This window comes from Canis aureus, chromosome 24, assembly GCF_053574225.1.
Source record: "Canis aureus isolate CA01 chromosome 24, VMU_Caureus_v.1.0, whole genome shotgun sequence".
Taxonomy (NCBI): Eukaryota; Metazoa; Chordata; class Mammalia; order Carnivora; family Canidae; genus Canis; species Canis aureus.
Window position 1 is genome coordinate 15610865 of NC_135634.1, and position 21318 is coordinate 15632182.

The 21318-nt window shown below is 41.7% G+C and overlaps 1 protein-coding gene across 3 annotated transcripts in view; it reads left to right on the forward strand.

The window, feature by feature from the left end:
• Positions 1 to 21318, forward strand: part of SPATA13 (spermatogenesis associated 13) — a 143503-nt gene that overhangs the window by 59842 nt on the left and 62343 nt on the right. For all 3 annotated transcript variants that reach the window (XR_013362919.1, XM_077868378.1, XM_077868380.1), the window contains exon 2: positions 1864 to 3519. Coding sequence is in view for 2 of the 3 variants with exons in the window: in XM_077868378.1 (XP_077724504.1) it covers positions 2026 to 3519 (1494 nt within the window). In the remaining variant the exon portion in view is untranslated. The remainder of the gene's footprint in view (positions 1 to 1863; positions 3520 to 21318) is intronic.

Sequence of the window (21318 nt, forward strand, 5' to 3'; positions counted from 1 at the left end):
TTAGTATGAGGTCACATTTTCTTCTGCACTTGAGAGGACTAAGCTAAATTGGGACCTAACCTTAAGGTTTTTATACAACCTTTTCCTCTTCTGCCTTAATTTATTTATTTTTAAAAGATTTTATTTATTCATGAGAGACAGAGAGAGAGAGAGAGGCAGAGACACAGGCAGAGGGAGAAGCCGGCTCCACACAAGGAGCCTGATATAGGACTCGATCCCAGGACTCTGAGATTATATCCTGAGCCGAAGGCAGATGCTCAACTGCTGAGGTGTCCCTCCTCTTCTGCCTTTAATACTGCCTTTGGAATAGTGGCCTTGACTGGCATAAGGACTTCTGGGATTTGACGTGAGTTGGGTTATGTCATGAGGCACTGAACTTGGTGTCACACATCTGGATTTCATATCCCAGCTCTGCCTCTCTTTTTGTTCATTAGTTTGAAGTAGTAGAGAAGAGTATCAGCTTTGGAAGGGACAGCTGCAGGAACCCCCAGCACCCTCTGCCTAAGTGTCCATTTGATTATCTGTAAAATGAAATCATTGGCCTTGCAGGTGTGTATGAGTACTCAGTGACATGCTGTTTTTAAAGCACTTAGCACAGGGGCCTGGCATGTGGTAAACACGTAGTGAGTGGTAGTCATTTATGGTTATTATCACAATCCTTCCTACCTTCCTTCATTAACTAATCATTAGTTGAGAACAGGGTGACTGGGACATTTCAGCTGGTGCACACAGGTTGAGCATGTCTTGGCCTGAAGGGCAAAAGATAAGGAGAGCAACGTCTTCACTTGGGAGAGAGTGCATGGATCACATGTGTGTGGTGTGTGGAAAGAAGAAGGTGCGACATTTGTTTAGGTTGAATTTTTGTGTTTGCATTTCTAATATTTAAGTGTTATCCTTATCTCTCTTCATTACCCAGCCAGTAGGAATCCTGACAGAGGCCTCTCACTAATGCTGTTTCCTTCACAAAGCCAGCCTCCATGCAACCTCAGTTTGTCCCTCCCACTCATGTGTCTCTGTAGGACATTGTGTCTCAGTAGAGTTTCAGGTATTCTGTAGGCAGTAGGCAGCTGAGAGCGTCTTGGTCTCTACTACAGCTCCTTGCATCAGTTCTTGCCTAATACTCAGCACTCACTCTGCCTCTTAACTGTGTTAAATTTAATAAAGGTTGATGTTTCACTGTGACACATTTAAAAATAGGTGTTGGTGTGGGTTTTTTATTTGATAATTAATAATTTCTTGTTTTATTTTATGTTTTTTTAAAATTTCTTCTGTTTTAAATAAAGAGAAGACCCAGTGTTGAATGATGCATTGACCTCTGTATTCCAGCAGTTTTTCAAGTTTTATTTAAACAAGTTTCAGTGGATTCGAGAATTTATCTTTACATTGGATGCATGACCCATAATTCTCTTTTTTCATTTTTTAAAGGAATGTATATTTACATTCTCTTTTAATTCATTGTGTAATGAATTAAGAAGGGTAAGATTTTTAATTTAAAATAAACTGATCAGCCCTGTCATAAAGCATGCTTTTTTAAATATTAGGAATTATTAAACAATATAACAAGCAGTGTTTTTTTTAAATTTAATTTAATTTTTAATTTTTTTTAATTTTTTTTTAACTTATTTATGATAGTCAGAGAGAGAGAGAGAGAGAGACAGAGGCAGAGACACAGGCAGAGGGAGAAGCAGGCTCCATGGACCGGGAGCCTGACGTGGGATTCGATCCTGGGTCTCCAGGGTCGCGCCCTGGGCCAAAGGCAGGTGCCAAACCGCTGCGCCACCCAGGGATCCCACAAGCAGTGTTTATGGAGGTTCCTGTGTGGGGAGAAAAATGACTAAATCCCTGCCTTGTTTTCTGCTGCAGGCGGCGGACACAACTGAGGAGCCTGATGTGCACAGCAGGGGTGAAAGCCAGGCTGTCCGCAGCCTCGGGAATGAAGGTCTGCACCTGGGGCCTGTGGACACCGATGTGCATGTGGGTTTGAACCCAGCCGCCCTGTGGCCACGGGCTCGCAGCCCCGGGAACATGACCACAGCTCAGAACGGCCTTGGGCAACTTGCCGCCATCCCAGGGTCTGTCTCTGATCCCAGAGACCCCAGGACGGTGACCTACCCAGCGTGTCCCAATGGAGGGTGCAGCAGCAGCCATTGCGGGGAGGCGGAAGCGCAGGAGGCCAGACTCAGCCCTGCCAAGCTCATGCGCCTCTTCTCCGTGAGCAGGAAGAGGACCGGCACCAACCCCGAGAGGCCCCGCTCCATGGTCCTGATGGGAAGCTCCTCCACCTGGAACGCTCTTGCCTCCTTTCGGAAAATGGGATCTTTCAAAAAATTGAAGTCCTCCGTCCTTCAAGGAATTCAGAACCGCGAGGGGTCAGAGGCGGCGAAGGAAGATGCCCCCGAGCGGGACCCAGGGAAGCCCATCCCCAACGGTGCCGCGGTGGCAATGCAAGCCAGCAGGTGCGCCTCCCTGGGCCCCGGCCGGGACGCCCCCAGGGCAGGCCCGGGCGCCGCGTCCGACTGTTCGGACCCCGAGGAGGCCGACGACGCCTTCCAGAGGAGCACGCACCGGTCCCGCAGCCTCCGCCGCGCCTACGGCCTGGGCCGCATCAGCCTCCTGGACGGCGACAAGCACCCGGGGCCGCAGGAGCGCGCCGCCTGCGAGATCCTGCTGAAGGACTCCGAGAACAACAGCATCGTCTACAGGAAGAGCAAGAGCACGGACAGCTTGAACTTTCTGAAGAAGAGCTCCTTCAAAAGGAAGTCCACGTCCAATCTCACGGACCTCAAGGCGGCGCCCGAGAAGCCCGGGCCCCGGCGCACGCTGAGCAGCTGCTCCGCGGACTCGGAGAAGTTGGGCGGGCCCGAGAGGAGGGCCAAGCGCTGGAGGAGCCCGCTGCGGGCCAGGGACTGGGACCGAGTCCTGAAGCTGGTGAGCAGCGCGGCGGACGCGGCCTGGAGGAGGGAGAGCCCCCGGGCGGGGCCAGCGCCAGCGCCAGCGCCCGGGGACGCGAGCCAGCGGCTGCAGGTGCACAGCCGGCTCCACGACGCCTACTCGCGCCGCGCGTCCACCGGCGCCGAGCGGGACTGGAGAAGGTGCGCAGGTGCACACGCCGGCCCCGGCGGCCCGGCCGCAGGAGGGGCCCCCGGCGCGCAGGTGGATGCGGGCCCCGCGGCGGCAGAGGGCGGCTCCCCGAGTCCGAGTCCGCCGCCCCGGGACGCGGATCAGCGCGCGGCGGGCAGCAGCTCTGCCTCCGACCCCGAGCAGCCGCTCACGCCCCTGCGGCCCACCACACCCAAGCCCCCCAGCCCTCAGAGCCCAGGCGCAGGACACGCCGCGTGTCCCACCAGCCTCAGTGCGCTGTCGCTGAGTTCAGTGGACAGCGAAGAAAGGGCAGAGGGGCCTGGGTCGTCCCCGGACTCTGGGCAAGCCTCGTGGGTCAAAGGCGGGGAGGACAGCACCAGCAGCCACGCTCGGCAGAGCCCCCACCCGGCGCTGGGTCCAGAAGAAAGGAGGGAGGAGGTAAGGGCACGGCAGGCAGGGACCTCCGTGGGTAACCTGCTGCGTAAGAGGTACCTGTCACAGCACCGCCTTTCCTGACTCCTGGAGGCTGCCGTGCACGGGGGGGGGGGGGGGGGGGGGGGGGGGGGGGGGTTCCCTGGCATTGACCCTCTTTCCTTCACTGCCACAGAGGCAGGCCGCCCTGCGCTCATGGACTGCCAGCACGATTATTCCTGTCAAGTTGCTGTCATCTTTAGCTCCCTGAAATGAATTGCTCCCATATGAAATTCCTTGAGTTTCACTTGCCACACCACTCATTCAAAACATATTTATCGTGGGCCAACCACTTGCTAGATTCTGGGCAGGGTGTGTGTGGAGGGAATTTGGTGTAGAGACCTCTCTTCCATTCTCTGCAGCTGATAGAGGCTCTCAAAATTTTGATTTTTTTTAAATTTTTTTTTTATTTATTTATGATAGTCACACACACAGAGAGAGAGAGAGAGAGAGAGAGGCAGAGACATAGGCAGAGGGAAAAGCAGGCTCCATGCAGGGAGCCAGACATGGGATTCGATCCCGGGTCTCCAGGATCGCGCCCTGGGCCAAAGGCAGGCGCCAAACCGCTGCGCCACCCAGGGATCCCCAAAATTTTGATTTTTGAAACATTTTTTATTGCTCATAGATTTCTTCTCTATAGTTTAAGTTGTTTCAGTGTCCTTTCTGACAGATTACATATAAATGCAGTTCTTTGTGTTAAAGATGCCATTATGTGTTCTAGATTTTTTATTTTCTGGGAATGAATTAGGAACAGGCAGTTTGATACCTGTCAACCCCTGAGTGATGATGGTTCAAAGAAATTTTTATGATTGTTATTGTACTTATTTTTAGTAGAACATAAGCGTCTCATGAATCAAATCAACTAATAACTGTCAAGGGTGCAGGAGCCATGTTCTTTCATATCCTGTCAAGCATCCAGACAACTTTACCTTCCTGTATAATTTTCACTTATTTATAAAAGCATTCAGTACATGACAGAGCTGAAAGACGAGGAAATGCATCCATGTGTGTATATTGTAAATTATTCTTCACGTACATTTCTAGAATACTTTACAGGTATAAATTGGTGCTTGCCATAGAAAATAATCCCCTAGCAACTGTTTCTTCCCACTGATCCCTGGAGATGACCTCAGTTTTGTCTTAATGTCTGTAGATGAACAATTACACAGCAGCCTTTGTGAACTTGGAAGCCAGGATAGCTTCTGGACTGTCTGTTTTGACCTTTGCTTTTTAGAGAATCTTCAAAAGTAGAAAGCCTGTTGCAGATCACGTTCAGGAGACCTAAATTAGCCTGAAGTGTCCCTGAGCAGCCAGAGGAGTGAGGCTGCCTCACTTTTTGTGGATGTAAGTTTGTATGGAGACCTCGGGGCTAGCGTGTCTTCTAGAGGTCTTTTTTTTTTTTTTTTTCTAGAGGTCTTGTATATTGATGACTATTAGCTCATTTGCATATTTCCAAAGAAGCCTTGTGGAACAGTTGTAAGGACACTGGACTCGTTGCCAGCATTGGGAAGGAGTTCCAATTCTGTTAGTTTTGCTCTGTGTAAGATTGGCCAAAGCCTGAACCAGTCTAGGCTTCACTCCTTCCCTGGATGATAAGATAAAGCATAATTTCTTCTACCAGACACCCAACCTGCCCCACTGATGATTTAGAACCACAACTCCCCCCTCACCCCCAGCCCTCTGCTCCAAAGATTTGGATTTGTCTAGAGGGTTCTTTATATGAAATATGGGGATTTTATTTTTTGTTTAATAAGATTAGTAAAAAATCATCATTAAAATGTTTTCTTCCTGAGTGCTTATTAAGTGAACATTATGCAAGAGATAATGTCCAACTTTTTGGAACTGTTTTGATCGTTATTTAGTTATATCCATATATTTACTAAGTATAATACAATTACATATAGTTATACATAATTTAATAGTATATAATTTAATTTCTACCCATAAGGGATTACCAAAGATAGAAAGCAGGGCTCAGTTCATCAAGAATGCACACATGTGTATAGATAATTCTACAAATTTGCCTCAAGATGTTTATCATATTTTTACGTTGCATTTATTTCCTCCAAATTCTTATCAAGCATATCAAGCTTCCTCTTGTGCTTTTAAAATAAATGTCATAAAGAAATATATGATGTTTTTGCCCAACTTGCATTTTACATATTGGTAATCTTCAGTGTTACTTAAAGACAAGTGTTTGTAAAATATAACCTGAAGCCTCCTTTTACTTTGACATTTAGAACTAAATCCAAGCATAATGAAACAAAGAAAACAAACAAAAAAACCTTACAAAGTGCAGGAACTACAACCTTTATGATTTAAAAGCAGTTTTTGTCTATCTTATATAGCATTACAGAAAATTAATTTCAGTGTCAATATGTTTTAATGTACAGTGTGTTATTTTTTATTTAATTCATTGGTGGTATGGTTCTACTTGTATGTTTTTTTGAGGGAGGAGCAGGCTCCATTCAGGCTGCCCAACATGGGATTTGATCCCAGGACTCCAGGATCACACCCTGGGCCGAAGGCAGGTGCTCAACCCCTGAGCCACCGGGGCTGCCCTCTACTTGTATGTTTAAAGCTAGTTGAAGTTGTGGTGAGTGTTGAATATAAAAAAGGTTGAGATCTCTGTATATTGTATTTAAAATATTACAAAACAGTTTTCAATAAGGGAGAATAATTTTTAAATGTAGAGCCATTTATGTATAACATGTCACTCTCAAAGCGACAAAATAATCTTTGAAAAAACTTAACAGTTTAACAGGATTTTCTGTTACTGTGGAAAAAGGATGGGAAAGTGTCCAGCTCTTTTAAGAAGCACTGTGGAAAAATCACCTGGTTGACTTTATACTTCTGCCACCTAGTGGTGAGTTTCTTCATAAGACTAATTATCTGCTGAAGGACTCCCTAAAATTGTTACCTGGTTTATTTTATTTTAAAGATTTTATTCATTTATTTATTTGAGAGGGAGTGACAGAGAGCAAGTGAGCATAAGTAGGGAGAAGGGTTGAGGGGCGGAGAGCAGCCAATTCCCCACTGGGCAGGGAGCCCTACATAGGGCTTGATCCCAGGAACCTGGCTGGGATCATGACCTGAGCTGAAGGCAGATACTTCATGGACTGAACCACTCAGGCGCCCCTGTTACTTGGTTTAAAAGTGCAATTTAGTATTTATACTTGCAGACAGTGCTTCCTGTTCTGTGATAAAGGTACAGGCACAAGCACAAGAATTTAGTGTTCTTGCTGGTTTTCCTACCAAGTCACAGAATAGCTTTATTTGGCTGAATTAGGTCACTAGGAAAGGGACCCTGTCCTTATTCATGCAGTATAGATTCTGAAGTATAGTGTTGAGATATGCTCCTAGATGAAGCTATTTTATTTTTTTAATTTATTTTTAAAGATTGTATTTATTTTTTTAGAGTGAAAGCTTGTATGCACACACGCACCACTTGGTAGAGGAGCAGAGGGAGAAAGAATCTCAAGCCGATTTAGCGCTGAGTGGGGGAGCCCCATGCAGGGCTCAATCCCACGACCAGAGATCATGACCTGAGCCGAAATCCAGAGTTGGACACTGAACCACTCAGGCGCCTTGGAGCTCTTTTAAATGATGAAAATCCATTGTAACTCCTTGAGAGGGAGCTTTAGTCTTTTAGTAGATTTTTTTTTTTTTTTTAAGCTTGGTTGGAATCCTGGCCCTGCCATTCCAAGATCACTAACACTAAGTGAACTGCTGAGCTTCTCCAGGCCTCAGTCTTCTTAAGGGTTAGAATGTGGGATAGCTTCCTCTGTTTTTGATGTTTATAGGAACCAAGGGATTTATGCCCATTAAGCACTTAGCCCAGTGTTTAACACTGGATGTTACTCTGTGATGGTTACTACCTACTTACATGATTTTTCCATCCTAGATTGGCCTGATTTCTTGAAACATGGGCCATTTAAGATCAGATTTTTCCAAAACTGTTTTTTGACTATGTTATAGTCTTAAGACAGATTGTAAAGATCTTCAAACAGTTCGTTTGACTTCACATTCATTTTTTTTTTTAAGCATGAGAGTTAGGTTCCAGCATGATCTATCATTTATATGTTCATTCGTTCTTGCACCAAAGCAAATTCAGACACTCAAATTAGATGAAGCTCTTTGAGGATGTCAAGGACATTATAAAAGAGCTAAGATGTATCTAAATCCTATTAGAACTATGCAGAATAGATTAAATCCCACAAAAGAGGTAAAACCATATGCTGTGGGATTTCAGAAGAGTTGTAGTTTTTACCCATGTATCAAATCAAGGAAGGTTTAATAAGGATGATTGAATCTGATTTGAAGATAAGCTGGCTACATTTTAGTTTCAGTCATCAGATACATAGATTTTATGTGATTTGATAGAACAGGAAGTAACATAATTTGGTTTGATGTAGGGGAATGAACCAAGTTTAGATGAAATCATTAAGTCCAGATCATGGACACTCTTGAATTTAGAGTAAAGAATATGTACACTACTTCGTAGCACCACAGATTCAAGGATACTTTCGAGTTGGGAAGAGCCAAACTCAGAACAGTGTTTTACGGAAGTTAATCCACCATTGGTAAAGAAGAAAATTGGGAAGAAAGGTGACCAGGGGGAAGCTATCAGGGATTTATTTCCAGAGAAAGCTCAGAGATAATAAGGCTCTGAAATGTGGGGATGGAAATAGAATATATCAGGAAGAAAGGAAAAGGAGTAAATGAAACAACACAGTACAAAGCCTAAGGTACCTTGTCACTCAGTATTTACCTCCCTGATATATATGCCAGATATAGGGAAAAGAAAGAGTCAAAGAAAAAAAGCTATTCTTATTCTTAGAGATTCACATTCTGATTTGTATATTGGAATATATACAAATAATTATGTAGTGTGGTATTTCCAGTGAAGAATGTACAAAGTACCATGAAAGCACCAAAGACAGGATTATTAACTTTGGGTAAAGAGTTGCATAACTGGGGATAGACAAGTGTGTGGAGTCTTGAAGAAAATCGGGATGGGGAATGCAGTGGGCAGCAGTTGAGGAGGAGTGGCAGGGCCTTCCAGGCTAGCTGGAAGAGCATGGGGGAGGGAGGAGGTCTGTAGACACAGGGAGAGTCAGCCAGAAGAGTTACCTATGCCTTATTTTCCTCCCCTGTAAACTGGGGGTCGCTAGAGTACCTGCCTATCGCATGCAGTTGTTGTGAAGATAAAATGAGGTGATGCAGGTAGGGAACTCAGCACTGAGCTTTGCACATAGTAAGTTAAGTGTCCACAAAGATGCTAATCTGTGGTGCTAAGGGAACTGCACGTTGCTCACTTTAACTTTTGTACAGGGTGGTTGGGTGGAGAAGTGGGAGATAAAATTGGAAAGATAGGTCTGTACATAGTTAAGAAAGGCTTTGCTTGGAGCTTGGACTTTACCCAGCAGTCAGGAGCAAGCCAGCAAGGTGTTTACCAAGGACAACAGAAGGAGAGCAGCTACATAGAGAGGATTGGGATGGGGGCAGTCCTGGGAGAGAGCATTCCTCAATAATTTAGTCCAGAGGGGATGAGATCTATACTAAAACCATGGAGACAGAGAGGAGAGGTTACATTTCAAATGATTTCACAATTTATATATACACACATACACACATATATATTTTATATTTGTGTATATATATATATATATATATATATATATATATATATATAAAAGATTTTATTTATTTATTCATGAGAGACACAGAGGCAGAGACATAGGCAGAGGGAGAAGCAGGCTCCATGCAGAGAGCCTGATGCGGGACTCGATCCCGGGACTCCAGGATCAGGCCCTGGGCCAAAGGCAGGCGCCAAACCACTGAGCCACCCAGGGATCCCCACAGTTTATATTTTTAATTAGCATTTGAATGTTCTGGAGGAGAGAGAAGTCAAAGATGATGGGTAATCGGGACAATCTCTTATGTTGGAATCAATAATCAAACAAGTCGTGAAAACAGTGGCTCAGAGCCGAATTAGGTTATTATTCCTAGTCCTTACCACTAACATGCAGGCCCCTGGTGGGAAATCCCTTTCCTTTTCTGAGCCTCAGTTTACTTGAACACTCCAGTGCTTTAGGATCTTATCATTTTCTTCCTCGGGGACTGGTAGCTTCAAAATTGTTGGAAGCCATTGTTGGAACCCAGTCTTATAAAGTTAAAGCAATTTGAATACTTGCCTGGGAGGTTTTGTAGAATAGAATTTGTTACTACTACACAGGGTTTCAGCTTGTGCTGTTGGCGCCCCACTCAAGGTGTTCTCCAAGTCTCTGCAGGTGCCGATTTTAGCTTGCCTGTTACCCACCAGGGTGGCCCCCACCTGAGAAACACTACTTGAGTTTTTTCCCTGACTCCTAAAAAGAAGGGTATTTTGTGCAGCACAAGGTACGATGTCACTTAAATAAAACTTCCTCCAACTTTAGTATTGAAGTAATGGGCTAAAGTCAGGCCAATTTCCAATGTGGATTATAAATTGGGAAGTTTTACGATGACGACGACGACGACGGCGATGATGATGATGTGATGGGTACTCAACACATCATGATAGCTCCAAGGTGATGTTTTTGGTGTGGCTGAATCAGATATAGATACATTATATGATTTTTGACTCTTTGAAGATTACTTAGGTATGACTCTTTGGGTTACTCAGGTAGCTGTTTAGGAGACTTAAACAGTTCTTCTGGAGGTTAGAAATGATCCACAGCTATTTCACAGAACCATCCGGGGAAGCAGAAATAAGAAGCCGCATATATAGAAGAAATGTAGTGACCCTAGCAAGTCTGCCCAAGGCTTTTTAGGACTTTTTTTGAAGTCTAATTTGCATAACATGAAACTCACCAGTTTTGGGTATACGGTTTGATGATTTTTAGGAAATTTATAGAGTTGTGCAGCCCCTGCCGCAGTCAAATTATAGAATACTTCCATTATACCAAAAAGTTCCCCCATGCCCTGTGCAGTCATTCCTGCTCCCAGTAAAGACCTAGGCAACTGCTGAACTGCATTCTATTTCAGTTTTTTCTTTTTAAGATTGTATTTGTTTATTCATGACACACACAGAGAGAGAGAAGCAGAGACACAGGCAGAGGGAGAAGCAGGCTCCATGGAGGGAGCCTGACGCGGGACTCGATCCCAGGTCTCCAGGATCAGGCCCTGGGCTGAACGTGGTGCTAAATCACTGAGCCACCCGGGCTGCCCAATTTAATTTTTTTTTTTTTTAAGCGAATAGTTCAATGATTTGTAGTAAATTTATGGAGTTGTATGGCCATCATCACTATCTAGATTTAGAGCATTTCCATCACCCCTGAAGGAGACCTCACGTCCATTTGCAGTCACTCCCTGTTCCATCCCTGGAACCTGAGCTATTTTTTGTGTCTATAGATTATACCTTTCTGGATATGTCATTGAAATAGAATCATATAATATGTTGTCTTCTTTCACCTTGCACATTATTTTCAAAGTTGATTCATGGGTTGTGGCATATATCAGCACTTAATTTCTTTCTTTTTTTTTTTTTTTTTTTAAGATTTTACTTATTAGAACAAGCGAGGGGAGGGGCAGAGAGAGAGGGAGAAGCAGACTCCCCGCTGAGCAGGGAGCCTGATGCGGGGCTTGATCCCGGGACCCAGGGATCATGACCTGAGCTAAAAGCAGACACTTAACCAACTGAGCTACCTAGGTGCCCCTCACTTGATTTCTTTTCTAAGGCTGAGTAACAGGCAGTTGTAGGCTATCCCACATTTTGTTTATCCACTCATCAGTTGTGAGACATTCGAATTGTTCCCACTTTGGGGCTGTTATGAATAATGCTGCTATGAATATTTATGTACAAGTCTTATGTGGACATACATTTCCATTCTCTTGGGTAGATAAGTAGAAGGTGAGTTGCTGGGTCATATATGATTCTATGTTTAACCATCTGAGGAACTGCTACACTGCTTTCTAAAACAGTTGTCCACTGTAGATTCCCACCAGCAGTGATTAGGGTTCCAGTTTCTCTGCACCCTTGCTGGGACTTGGTATCACCAGTATTCGGGATTCTAGCCCTTCCAAGTGGGTATGTCATGGTGTCTCACTTTGATTTTCATTAGCATTTCCCTAATCTTAGCCATTAGCCATTCCCTTACCTTATTTAGTGAAGTGTCTATTTAGATCTTCTGCTCATACTTTTACTGCATTTTTGGTTTTGTTGAGCCATAAGATTTCTTTATACATTCTAGATACAAATCCTTAACCAGATATAAGATTTGCAAATGTTTTCCCACAGTCTCTAGGCTGTCTTCATATTATTTTAATTCTAGTATAGTTAACCTACGGTGTTCTATTAGCTTCATGTGTATAATACAGTGTTTCAGCAATTCTATGCATTACTCAGTGCTTACCATGATAAGTGTACTCTTAATCCCTATCACCTATTTCCTCCATACACCTCCTCTTTGTTAACCATGAGTTCTCTATAGTTAAGAGTCTCTTTTTGGTTTGCCTCTGCCTCTCTTTTTTTACTTTGCTCATTTATAAATGGCTTATGCTCAATTTTTAGTTAAATTTTGAGTAATGTGAGGTAAATAATTTCATCCAGTTATTTTACCTTCATTTGTTGAACAGTCCACAGTTTCTACATTACAGAGAATATAAATTTCCATACCTCATTGGATTCTCAATTTTCTCTGACAGAGAAGCCCTAGAACCTGAATCATAGAAATTGCAATTACAGTTGGAAAGATAATTTGAAAATATATTATATGTGCTTTTAAAAATATTTTTGTAATGGCAGCCCAGGTGGCTCAGTGGTTTAGCGCCGCCTTCAGCCCAGGGCATGATCCTGGAGACCCGGGATCGAGTCCCACGTCGGGCTCCCTGTATGGAGCCTGCTTCTCCCTCTGCCTGTGTCTCTGCCTCTCTGTGTCTCTCGTGAATAAATAAATAAAATTTTTAAAAAAAATATTTTTGTAATGAAGTTAACATTTTGTTACAAGGACATTTGTTATATCAGTATATTCCAAAAGTATTAGCAACCCTAGGGTGGATATTTGTTCACCATCACCCCACTTAGGGTGTTGTAAAGAGAATTAATATGCTTTCCATGCTTTCTATTAGTTGTCCTTGTGCTAGTTTATGTTTAGTTTCTCCTAAGGTGTTTTTTGTTTATTTTTCTTTTTGCAGGGGAAGAACTGAAGAGAAAAAGATCTCTGGCAAAAATATTAAGTCAGGGGCCCCTGGGTGGCTCAATCAGTTAAACATCTGCCTTTGGTTCAGGTCATGATCTCAAGGTCCTGGAATTGAGGCTGCATTGGGTTCTCTGTTCAGCGGAGAGTATGCTTCTCCCTCTGTGCCCCTGCCCCACTCCTGTGAGTGCAGTCTCGTAGATAGATGATAGATAGATAGATAGATAGATAGATAAAATCTTTAAAAAAAAAGAAATATTATTAAGTTGTAAAATGCAGGTCATGAGCCTAAATGTGAAAAAAAAAACCACCAAGATTTTAATTAATTAATTAATTAATTATTCATACATACATACATACATACATACTATGAACTGGGGGAGCAGCAGAGGAGGAGGGAGAGAGAATCTCAAGCAGACTCTGTGCCAAGCGCAGAGCCGGATATGGAGCTCAATCTCATGACCCTGAGATCATGACCTGAGCCAAAATCAACAGTTGGATGCCTAACTGACTGAGTCACCCAGGTGCTCCTAGTAGCTTTTATTTTAACAATCAAGTCAACATTTTCTGTCTTTTTAAAAGAAATTTCCATGGAATGTTTCAAAAATATTTCTGATTGGATGTTTAATATCTGACAGGCTACTGAACTTTATAAATTTAAAAAGCCACTTCTAAAATTATTTTGTAAAAATGTAAAATCTAAAGAATAGTGTAGTATACATATAATTATGTAATCCTTGAACTTTATAAAGTGGCTCATTTCTAGAACAGTTTTTCTGTAGTGAAATATCAAGTAGGATTTTCCCACTTAAAAAAAAGGGGGACAGGTGCCTGGGTGACTCAGTGGGTTAAGTGACAGGCTCTTGATTTCTGCTTAATTCCTTCTAGGAATTAAGTTCCTAGGCTCTTGTAGATGTTAAGTATCCTGTTTTTTAGGTTTGCGCATTTCTCTTCCAGATCTACCCGTTAACTCTTGATTTAGGGAAAGACAGTTATTCCTGAAAAAGTTAAAGGTAACCTGTAATCCTATTTTTCTCTTCGAACTCTGTATCAATTGGATATGAATTTTTACAGAATACAAACAAAAATTCCTTTTGGCAAAATAGTGAAATGAAACCTTTTCAAGCAGAAATAGTAGAATGAAGAATTTGGCCCAAAATCTGTTGAGAAGAGTTGCCTGGCTGGCTCAGTCAGTGGAGCATATGACTCTTATTTCTGGGGTTATGAGTTCAAGCCCCACATTGGTTATAGAGATTACTTAATTTTTTTTTTAATCTAAAAAAAACCATGTTGAGGATTGTCAGTACATCAGTTGCTCCACCCACTCCCAGAAACTGGAATTTTACCAACTCATTTGGAACTCTGAAGATGTAATTGTCTCTTAAAAATAAATGCATCAGAAAAAAATAAAAATAAAAATACAAGTACCAGTAGTAACCTCTCAAATTTGTATGACACTTTTGCAGCTAATAAAAGTCCTTCACATAATATTGTTGCATTTGATTCTGGCAGCCACCCTGTGAAGTAGGCCAGCATTGTTGTATTTGCTTTAAAAGGTGGGTAAACTGAGGCTTAGAAAGGTTGCAGGACCCTCCTCCAGCTGCTGAGTGGCAACTGGGCCCAGAGCTGGTCTTAGAATAGAGAAGAAGGCCCAGAAACACCACCTGCATGACAGCTGACACGTAGACTTCAGTTCTAGCCATTTGCTGGTTTCCTGATCTTTGGTGGAATCTCATAATCTTTTTCTCTCTCTCTTTCTCTCTCTCTTTTTCTTTCTTTCTTTCTTTCTTTCTTTCTTTCTTTCTTTCTTTCTTTCTTTCTTTCTTTCTTTCTTTCTTTCTTTCCTCTTTCTTTTTGTCATAGCCTTTCTTATCTTTAAAATGGAAGTGTAAATATCTGCTGCAGAGGGTGTTCTAATTAATGGCAAATGCTGGCATCATAGTCCTTTGATAAATTTCCTTTCTATTTTCTCTTTTGACTCCAAGACTCATGTTCTTTCCACTGAGCATGGGCCACTTCCTGACACTGCTGGTCTTTCCCAAATCAGATTCCTTCCTCTTGATTCTTTTATGTGGTTTTTTGGCTACTTGGGATGGGCTCAGCAGCTCAACAAAGGGGCATCAGTCCCTTTTCTGGCAACTTCTTTTGGTAGTTTCCTTGATGACACAAGAGTGAAGAAAGCCCCTTGGACAGTAGGACTGGTGTGACTCCAGGTCCCTAGTGTGGCATTTCTTCTAGATCAGCACCCACAGGTGGAGAGGTAGGCATGGAGCCTTAAATATGGTTTGTGACGAAGGTCAGTCATTACAGCCTCATTCTCTCATGTATGGTATGAATTTTTACCTATTACAGCAAGCTTCTGTTGTACACTTCGCTTTATGTTTTTACTCCTTTTGTGATGTAAATTATTCATCTCAATTCTTTCACTGCCAGGCTTTGAATTAAACATTTTCAAGATATTTTGCTTGAGTGCATGTTCTCATACCCCTCAGAAATAAAGAAAGGAACACCACTGGTGCTGTCTGTAGGTCTTGCCTTACGTGACAGTCTTATACAGACAGATTGGGCTACCTTTTTTTTTTTAGAATTTATTTATTTTAGAGAGAGTGTGTGTGCAGGTGGAGGAGGAGGGAAGAGAGAAGGAAAGCAGACTCCGTGCTTAGCAGGGAGCCCAACGCCGGGCTCCATCTCTGATCTCACGATCTTAGGATTGCTGGGATCACAACCTGAGCCAAAACCAAGAGTTGGACCCTCAACTGACTGCACTATCTAGGGGCCCCAGGCTGAGCCACTCTTGATGGAAGCATTCTTGGTGAACAGCAGCTTTAATTTAGGGTCAGTGTTTTCTTGATAGGTTCATTTGCCGGACCCTTGTAAGTTTCAAGGAGAGTGACACAGTCTGTTGTCAGTGATTGCTGCTGGAAGAAAGAAAATCCTCATGAAGTCACTACTTTCTCTGACTCTTCTGGGTTCTTTTTTCCAGCTTCCCATCACTATGCTCTCTTTGTTCATTGCTTCTTCATCTTACCCCTTTCTCCTGCCAATACAGTAATGCTTCAAACTTAAACTGAAATATAGAAAAGAGATTTTTTTAGAGGTTCTAAATCTTTCTGTTTACATTCTGTTGCCAGCAGTGGACACTTACTTGTTGGAATATATTCCATTACCATGTACTTCACATATCTGAAACTTCAGAACAGGGTTATTAATAATAAGGGAAGGAAAATTGCAGCTAGTCTGTTTTCAGGGTGGGCTATATTCAAGTAGCTTATGAAAGAGACAGGAATGGATGGTTGTGTCCTGATCTAAAACATGGGTATTAATTTTAAAATATTTAGTTATAATAAGCAATAACTTAAATCAAGCTCATTTTTACAAAATCATCCATAAATATAGGGAGGGAACAGCTTCCTTGCCACCTACAACGGTCCATTGATTTGCTCATTTGTCTATCCACCAACTTAGCCATTCATCTCTTTCCACATGTGTCAAGCATTTTTAATTCCCTATTTCTCAGGCTCCAGTATAGACTATGAGGACACTACCATAGTATTGGGAGTTTGGAAAGAATAGTAGTAGCTGCCTTTGTGTGATGCTGAGTCAAATAAATGCTATGTAAACATTGTGGTGGTTTTAATAGAGTCACAGAAAGGACCAAAGAGCTCAGAGCCCAGGGGAGTTTAAGAAGTTTTTCTACAGCAATATTTCAAATGAGTTTTGAAGGATAAATTTTATAGATTGACAAAAGCAAAAAGATAGTCCTAGAGAGAGCAACATTTACTTCATTTGCAATTACATAAAGTAAATATGTGGTAAATGGTGAATCATTCGATATGGGCTGGAGAATAATTGTATCTGAAGACAGAGCTGGAGAGATCTTGGATAAGATTTTGAATGACCTTGGGCTTGTTCTATCTAGGTAATGGCCATCTAGAATTAGATGCGTGTTTCAGTAGTATAGAGTAGGTTGGTAACAGAAACAAACTGGGAAACTGTTGGAATACTTCCTTAAGAAACAATGGAGCAGAGTCCTCCTGAGATTGAATGATTGACAGAACATGGTGATTGGGTGGCTTTGGCTTGTGAAGGTCGGGAACAAATCGAGAATACCGAATGTGGGATATATTGGATGTCCTTCACTAATATGAAAAATAGTTTGGGAAGAGAGATGATTCATGAAGTTGCCATTCTGCATTCTAATCCAGAAACCCTTAGTTTTCTTGATTCTAAAGGCACTTGGAGCCATTGATTTGAGTGTTTGTGTGCTGTCATCCATGACTTGAAATGCTTGTGATTCCTCGAGCAGACACCTCTGTCTTCTTCTAGTAGAGAATCAACTGGTACTTCCTTCTCTGCTGCCCATTCTTCTTTCCCCTCTCCTCCTAATTAATTCCTTCTACCTTCTTTGTACAACGAAGGTCAAAACAGCATTAAGAAAAAAACCTTTGCTCTTCAAAAGGGTTCAGAAAGACAGTGGATTTTTGATATATTCAAATCTAAAACATGGTTCATGATTGTAGAATATTTAGTTATCCTCAATAAACTTGGAAAAGAAAGTAAGTTCATTTTTATAAAATAACGCTTTTTATAAATTGAAGAAAGTTTAAGTAGACCTCTGGTACTCATCATCATGTGTTTCAGAGATAAAATACATATTAAAATGTCGAGATAGAATTGTTATATACATTTATTTTATAATATGGTTTTTCTTTTTTTATTTTTTTAAAGATTTTCTTTATTTATTCATGAGAGAGACACAAAGAGAGAGAGGCAGAGACACAGGCAGAAGGAGAAGCAGGCTCCACGCAGGGAGCCTGACGTGGGACTCGATCCTGGGTCTCCAGGGTCACACCCTGGGCTAAAAGCAGGCGCCAAACCACTGAGCCACCCGGGCTGCCCATATAATGGTTTTTATTTTTATTTATTTTATCTTATTTATTTATTTATTTATTTATTTTTATATAATGGTTTTTAAACGTGTCTTTACTCTTAATGAGTCTAGGCATAAATTGCAACCTACAATTCTGTTATTTTCTCTGCTTGTGTGCCAAACCTACGATTGTGTTGCTGTTGATTTGGAGATGGTAGGATGGTTTGGGTTTGTTTTTTTTGTTTGTTTTGGTTTTTTTTTTTTTTGTTTGTTTGTTTGTTTTAGATAAACCCCCAAAATGGAATTCCCCTAAGTGATTATTATGAAGGCCAGGGGAGGAAAGCTCATCACTGGCCCTGTGTTTGCCCAGGGTCAGTGGTAACCCTCCTCCCACAATGTAAGGGAGATGGGTTGGGAGCACAGGGCATAGTCAGGGGGGCCAGGATAGGGTTCATCACAATCATATAGACTTCATTTCTTTATTTTAAATAAGTGAGGATGAGCTCAGCTGCACCGCTTTCTCAGTACAGTGTAACAAGTCAACAGTGTTGAAAATGTTCATAGTTATTTAAGTGCCTTTTTATGTTTATAGAACTGGGCTAAGAGTGTTGAGTTAAATTGTATTCTCCATGAACTTCAAATATTTGCATTTTTAAAAAATTAACTATTTTGCTTATAAAACAAATGGTAGGTTCACTAAGTATATTTTATCATCAGTTTTACACATACAAGGGCAATTGAAGTCCACTATACTCCCCTTTGACTTCAAGAGCCTCAAGCATGAATACATTTTTAAATATTTTTCATACTCTGTCATATTTTTTTTAGCAAATGGCCTATCTATTCCCTGAACCCCAAGGACAAGGTCATAGCTTTCCAGATCATAATAGTTCCTTTTCTTCTCTCTTTTCCTTTAATTTTTAAGAGTTACATCAAAATTACCAGTGTGTGTATAATCTCATTTGATAATAATCAGAACAGGTTTTGGTTAGTCATTTGCTATCAGAATTTCAACAATCCCTAAGGTTCTTAGAAGTTGAAACTTTGTATCTTTAAGATGTAGTATGTTGGTAAACCTGTCACCCAGCATTAGTATGTACTGCTGCCTCTAGCCATGGAAGGAAACCATCAGTAAATGGGTTTCCATTTCTCTTCTGTTTCTCGTAGAGACCTGGGCTAAGTCCAAATCTGGGGTCTGATAAGGGGGAGCGACAAGTTTATGATGGTGTCTGTCCCTTCTGAGGGTGGTCCTTGAACTAGAATGGAGCAAGGTTGAACATGCATGATTTCCTAAGGTGGCTGTTAGTTAAGTGAGGGGTGTTTGGCCATTTACTTAGTTCAGACCAAGTCAGAGGCTCCCTTTCTCTTCTTGCTTGGACAATTTTAGAAGTACCCCCACCTAACTATTTATTCCGTCACTAGCTTAAGTGTGGTAGGAGAAGGCGTGTGAACCCCTGGAAAGTTAGGAGGAGGGAGAATTAGAATGGTTGGGTGGTAGGCGGTCCAATTCTGGAATGCCTCTCCTTGTGCCACTGAAGTTTCCACACACAGACACACACACACACCATCAAGGTGTATAAAAGAAAAGGCAGCTTTGGAGAAAGAAAAATGATTCCACCCACTTGTTCTAAAAATTAAAGATAAGAAACCAAACATGATTCAGTAAGTTAAACAAAACCAAATGTATTTGCAGTTCCATATGTGACCAGTGGAAGGGAAAAGTTCCGCTCTGGCAGTGGCACCTAGAGCAAGAGGGAAGGTGAGATATGATGCGGAACGGGGGAGGAAGCAGCAGAGAGGAAGAGCCGGGGAAGATGTACATACATATGCCTACACCCATGAGTGAGGACCCACAAACAGCCCAGAGAATTCACCAAAGGGGAAGCATAAACCGGAAGTGGAGAGATGTAAAAGAGATAAGCAGGCAGAGGCTCTTTGTGGAGCAACGTGTTGAGGTCTAGTATTTGTGGAAGTTGCTGCTCTGGCTTTTTGCAATAAACCATATTGCCTTTTTCTTTTGTACATCTACAAATGGGGGACATCATGTCTGGTGCTGCCCTTTCAAAGATGAAATTAAGTACCTGATCTCTCTCATATTCTCTTTAATTAAATCCATTGCCTTCTCATGACTAGGTTCTCATCTCCAAAATGGGTGTAATAATGCCTTCTTTACATACCTGAAAATATGATTTTAGGTAGATTATAAATGCAGGTTGATGACAATTTAAGATTTCTAAGTAACTAAGAGTATCTTTTTGGTGTTAAAGTAATAAAAAAAGACAAAAATGTCATCAATGCTCAAACTTTCATCTTTCTAAATATATAAACATTTTCTTGTTCTTACTTTTAACTCCTTAAAATGTAGTAGTTGATCTGGGATCTTATGAATTCCCTCTCTCACTTAAAATTCTAGGACATGTATTTATGATCCACCCCATCCCAAGTACTTTACAATTCAGATTAAAAAAAAAAAAAACACTTAAAAAAAGGGCTTAGGTCTTTTTGATTATGACACATTAATTTTCATTAAAGGGAAATTAGTTAGAGACATATAGCTTTAAATAGTGAGGTGCATTTTTTAAGCTTTATAATGTGTAAGGCCTAAAATTTCATTTTTCTAGAGTTGGAGCACAGAACTGGTACCATAGACTAGTCTTAAGTGAAGCTGTCTACTGGGAGTTTTGAACTTCCACTCATCTGAGGATTGTGTCAACAGAAATGGATGAGTGGGACTTTATTTTACCTTGTAGGTAAAAGGTAGCATTTCCTTTGATTATGAATGTAGGCAACAAGCCAGAGCAGTTTTATCAACACCTGTGATTTTGTCACCCATAGAAGTCACAGATCTTTTTTACATTTTACAATAGTTTTTGCTGGTATCTTAAAATCTCTTATATTTATCAGTGCTTCAAAAGAATTAGCAATAGGTCTAGGTTCCACTAGATGCATGTTCCACTAGACCTATTGATAGTCTTCTCAATTTATGTGTTTTATATATATTGTTGTTTCAGTTCTTTTAATATTTTGATCATAATCTGATTATAATTTTATCTATTTTATGTATTTAAGATAGTGATTTGGAGAAGGGGTCGAGTCGCTAGCTTTCCCCAACTGGCAAGAGTACCTACAGAGCCTCTCTTCCTGTGATTTCCTTCCCCCACCCCCACCCAAGCAGCTCTACAGCTAAAGGCAGGAGGACCTACCAGATTTCATCTTCTTTCTGTAAAAGTGTATGCCAAGGATGCAGGCCTGCAGAGCGGAAGGGACAGAGATTTTGAAATCAGACAGACCGAGTTATTAGGCGGGACTCTTTCTTTCAGCTCTCCTAACAGGAGCAAGTAATTGCCCTAGTGTCTAAGTGGGTAAAATGTCATGAATAGTTAGCTACTTCCCACGGTGATGGTGAGGATTAGGTAGGGTATCCCGTGCCTGCTACCTGCTGTAGTTCTGGCACATACGGACATTCAGAAGCCACAGCTCTGATTATTATCATTATTGCTGACCCCTTGCAACATGAGATGTTGAGATGTGTTCTTGTCTCACCTCCAGTTCTGTGACTGTACCTGAGTTCCTGATGGTGTTCAGGATGCTGAGAACCTGTGAAAGTGTGAGAGCCTTGCTTATTGTATCAGTATGCATCTTGAGAATATCTTTGGCTCATCCAGTGTAAAAGCTCTGCTTTAGTTAATTTTTTTTCTCATCTTCCCAAAGCACCTT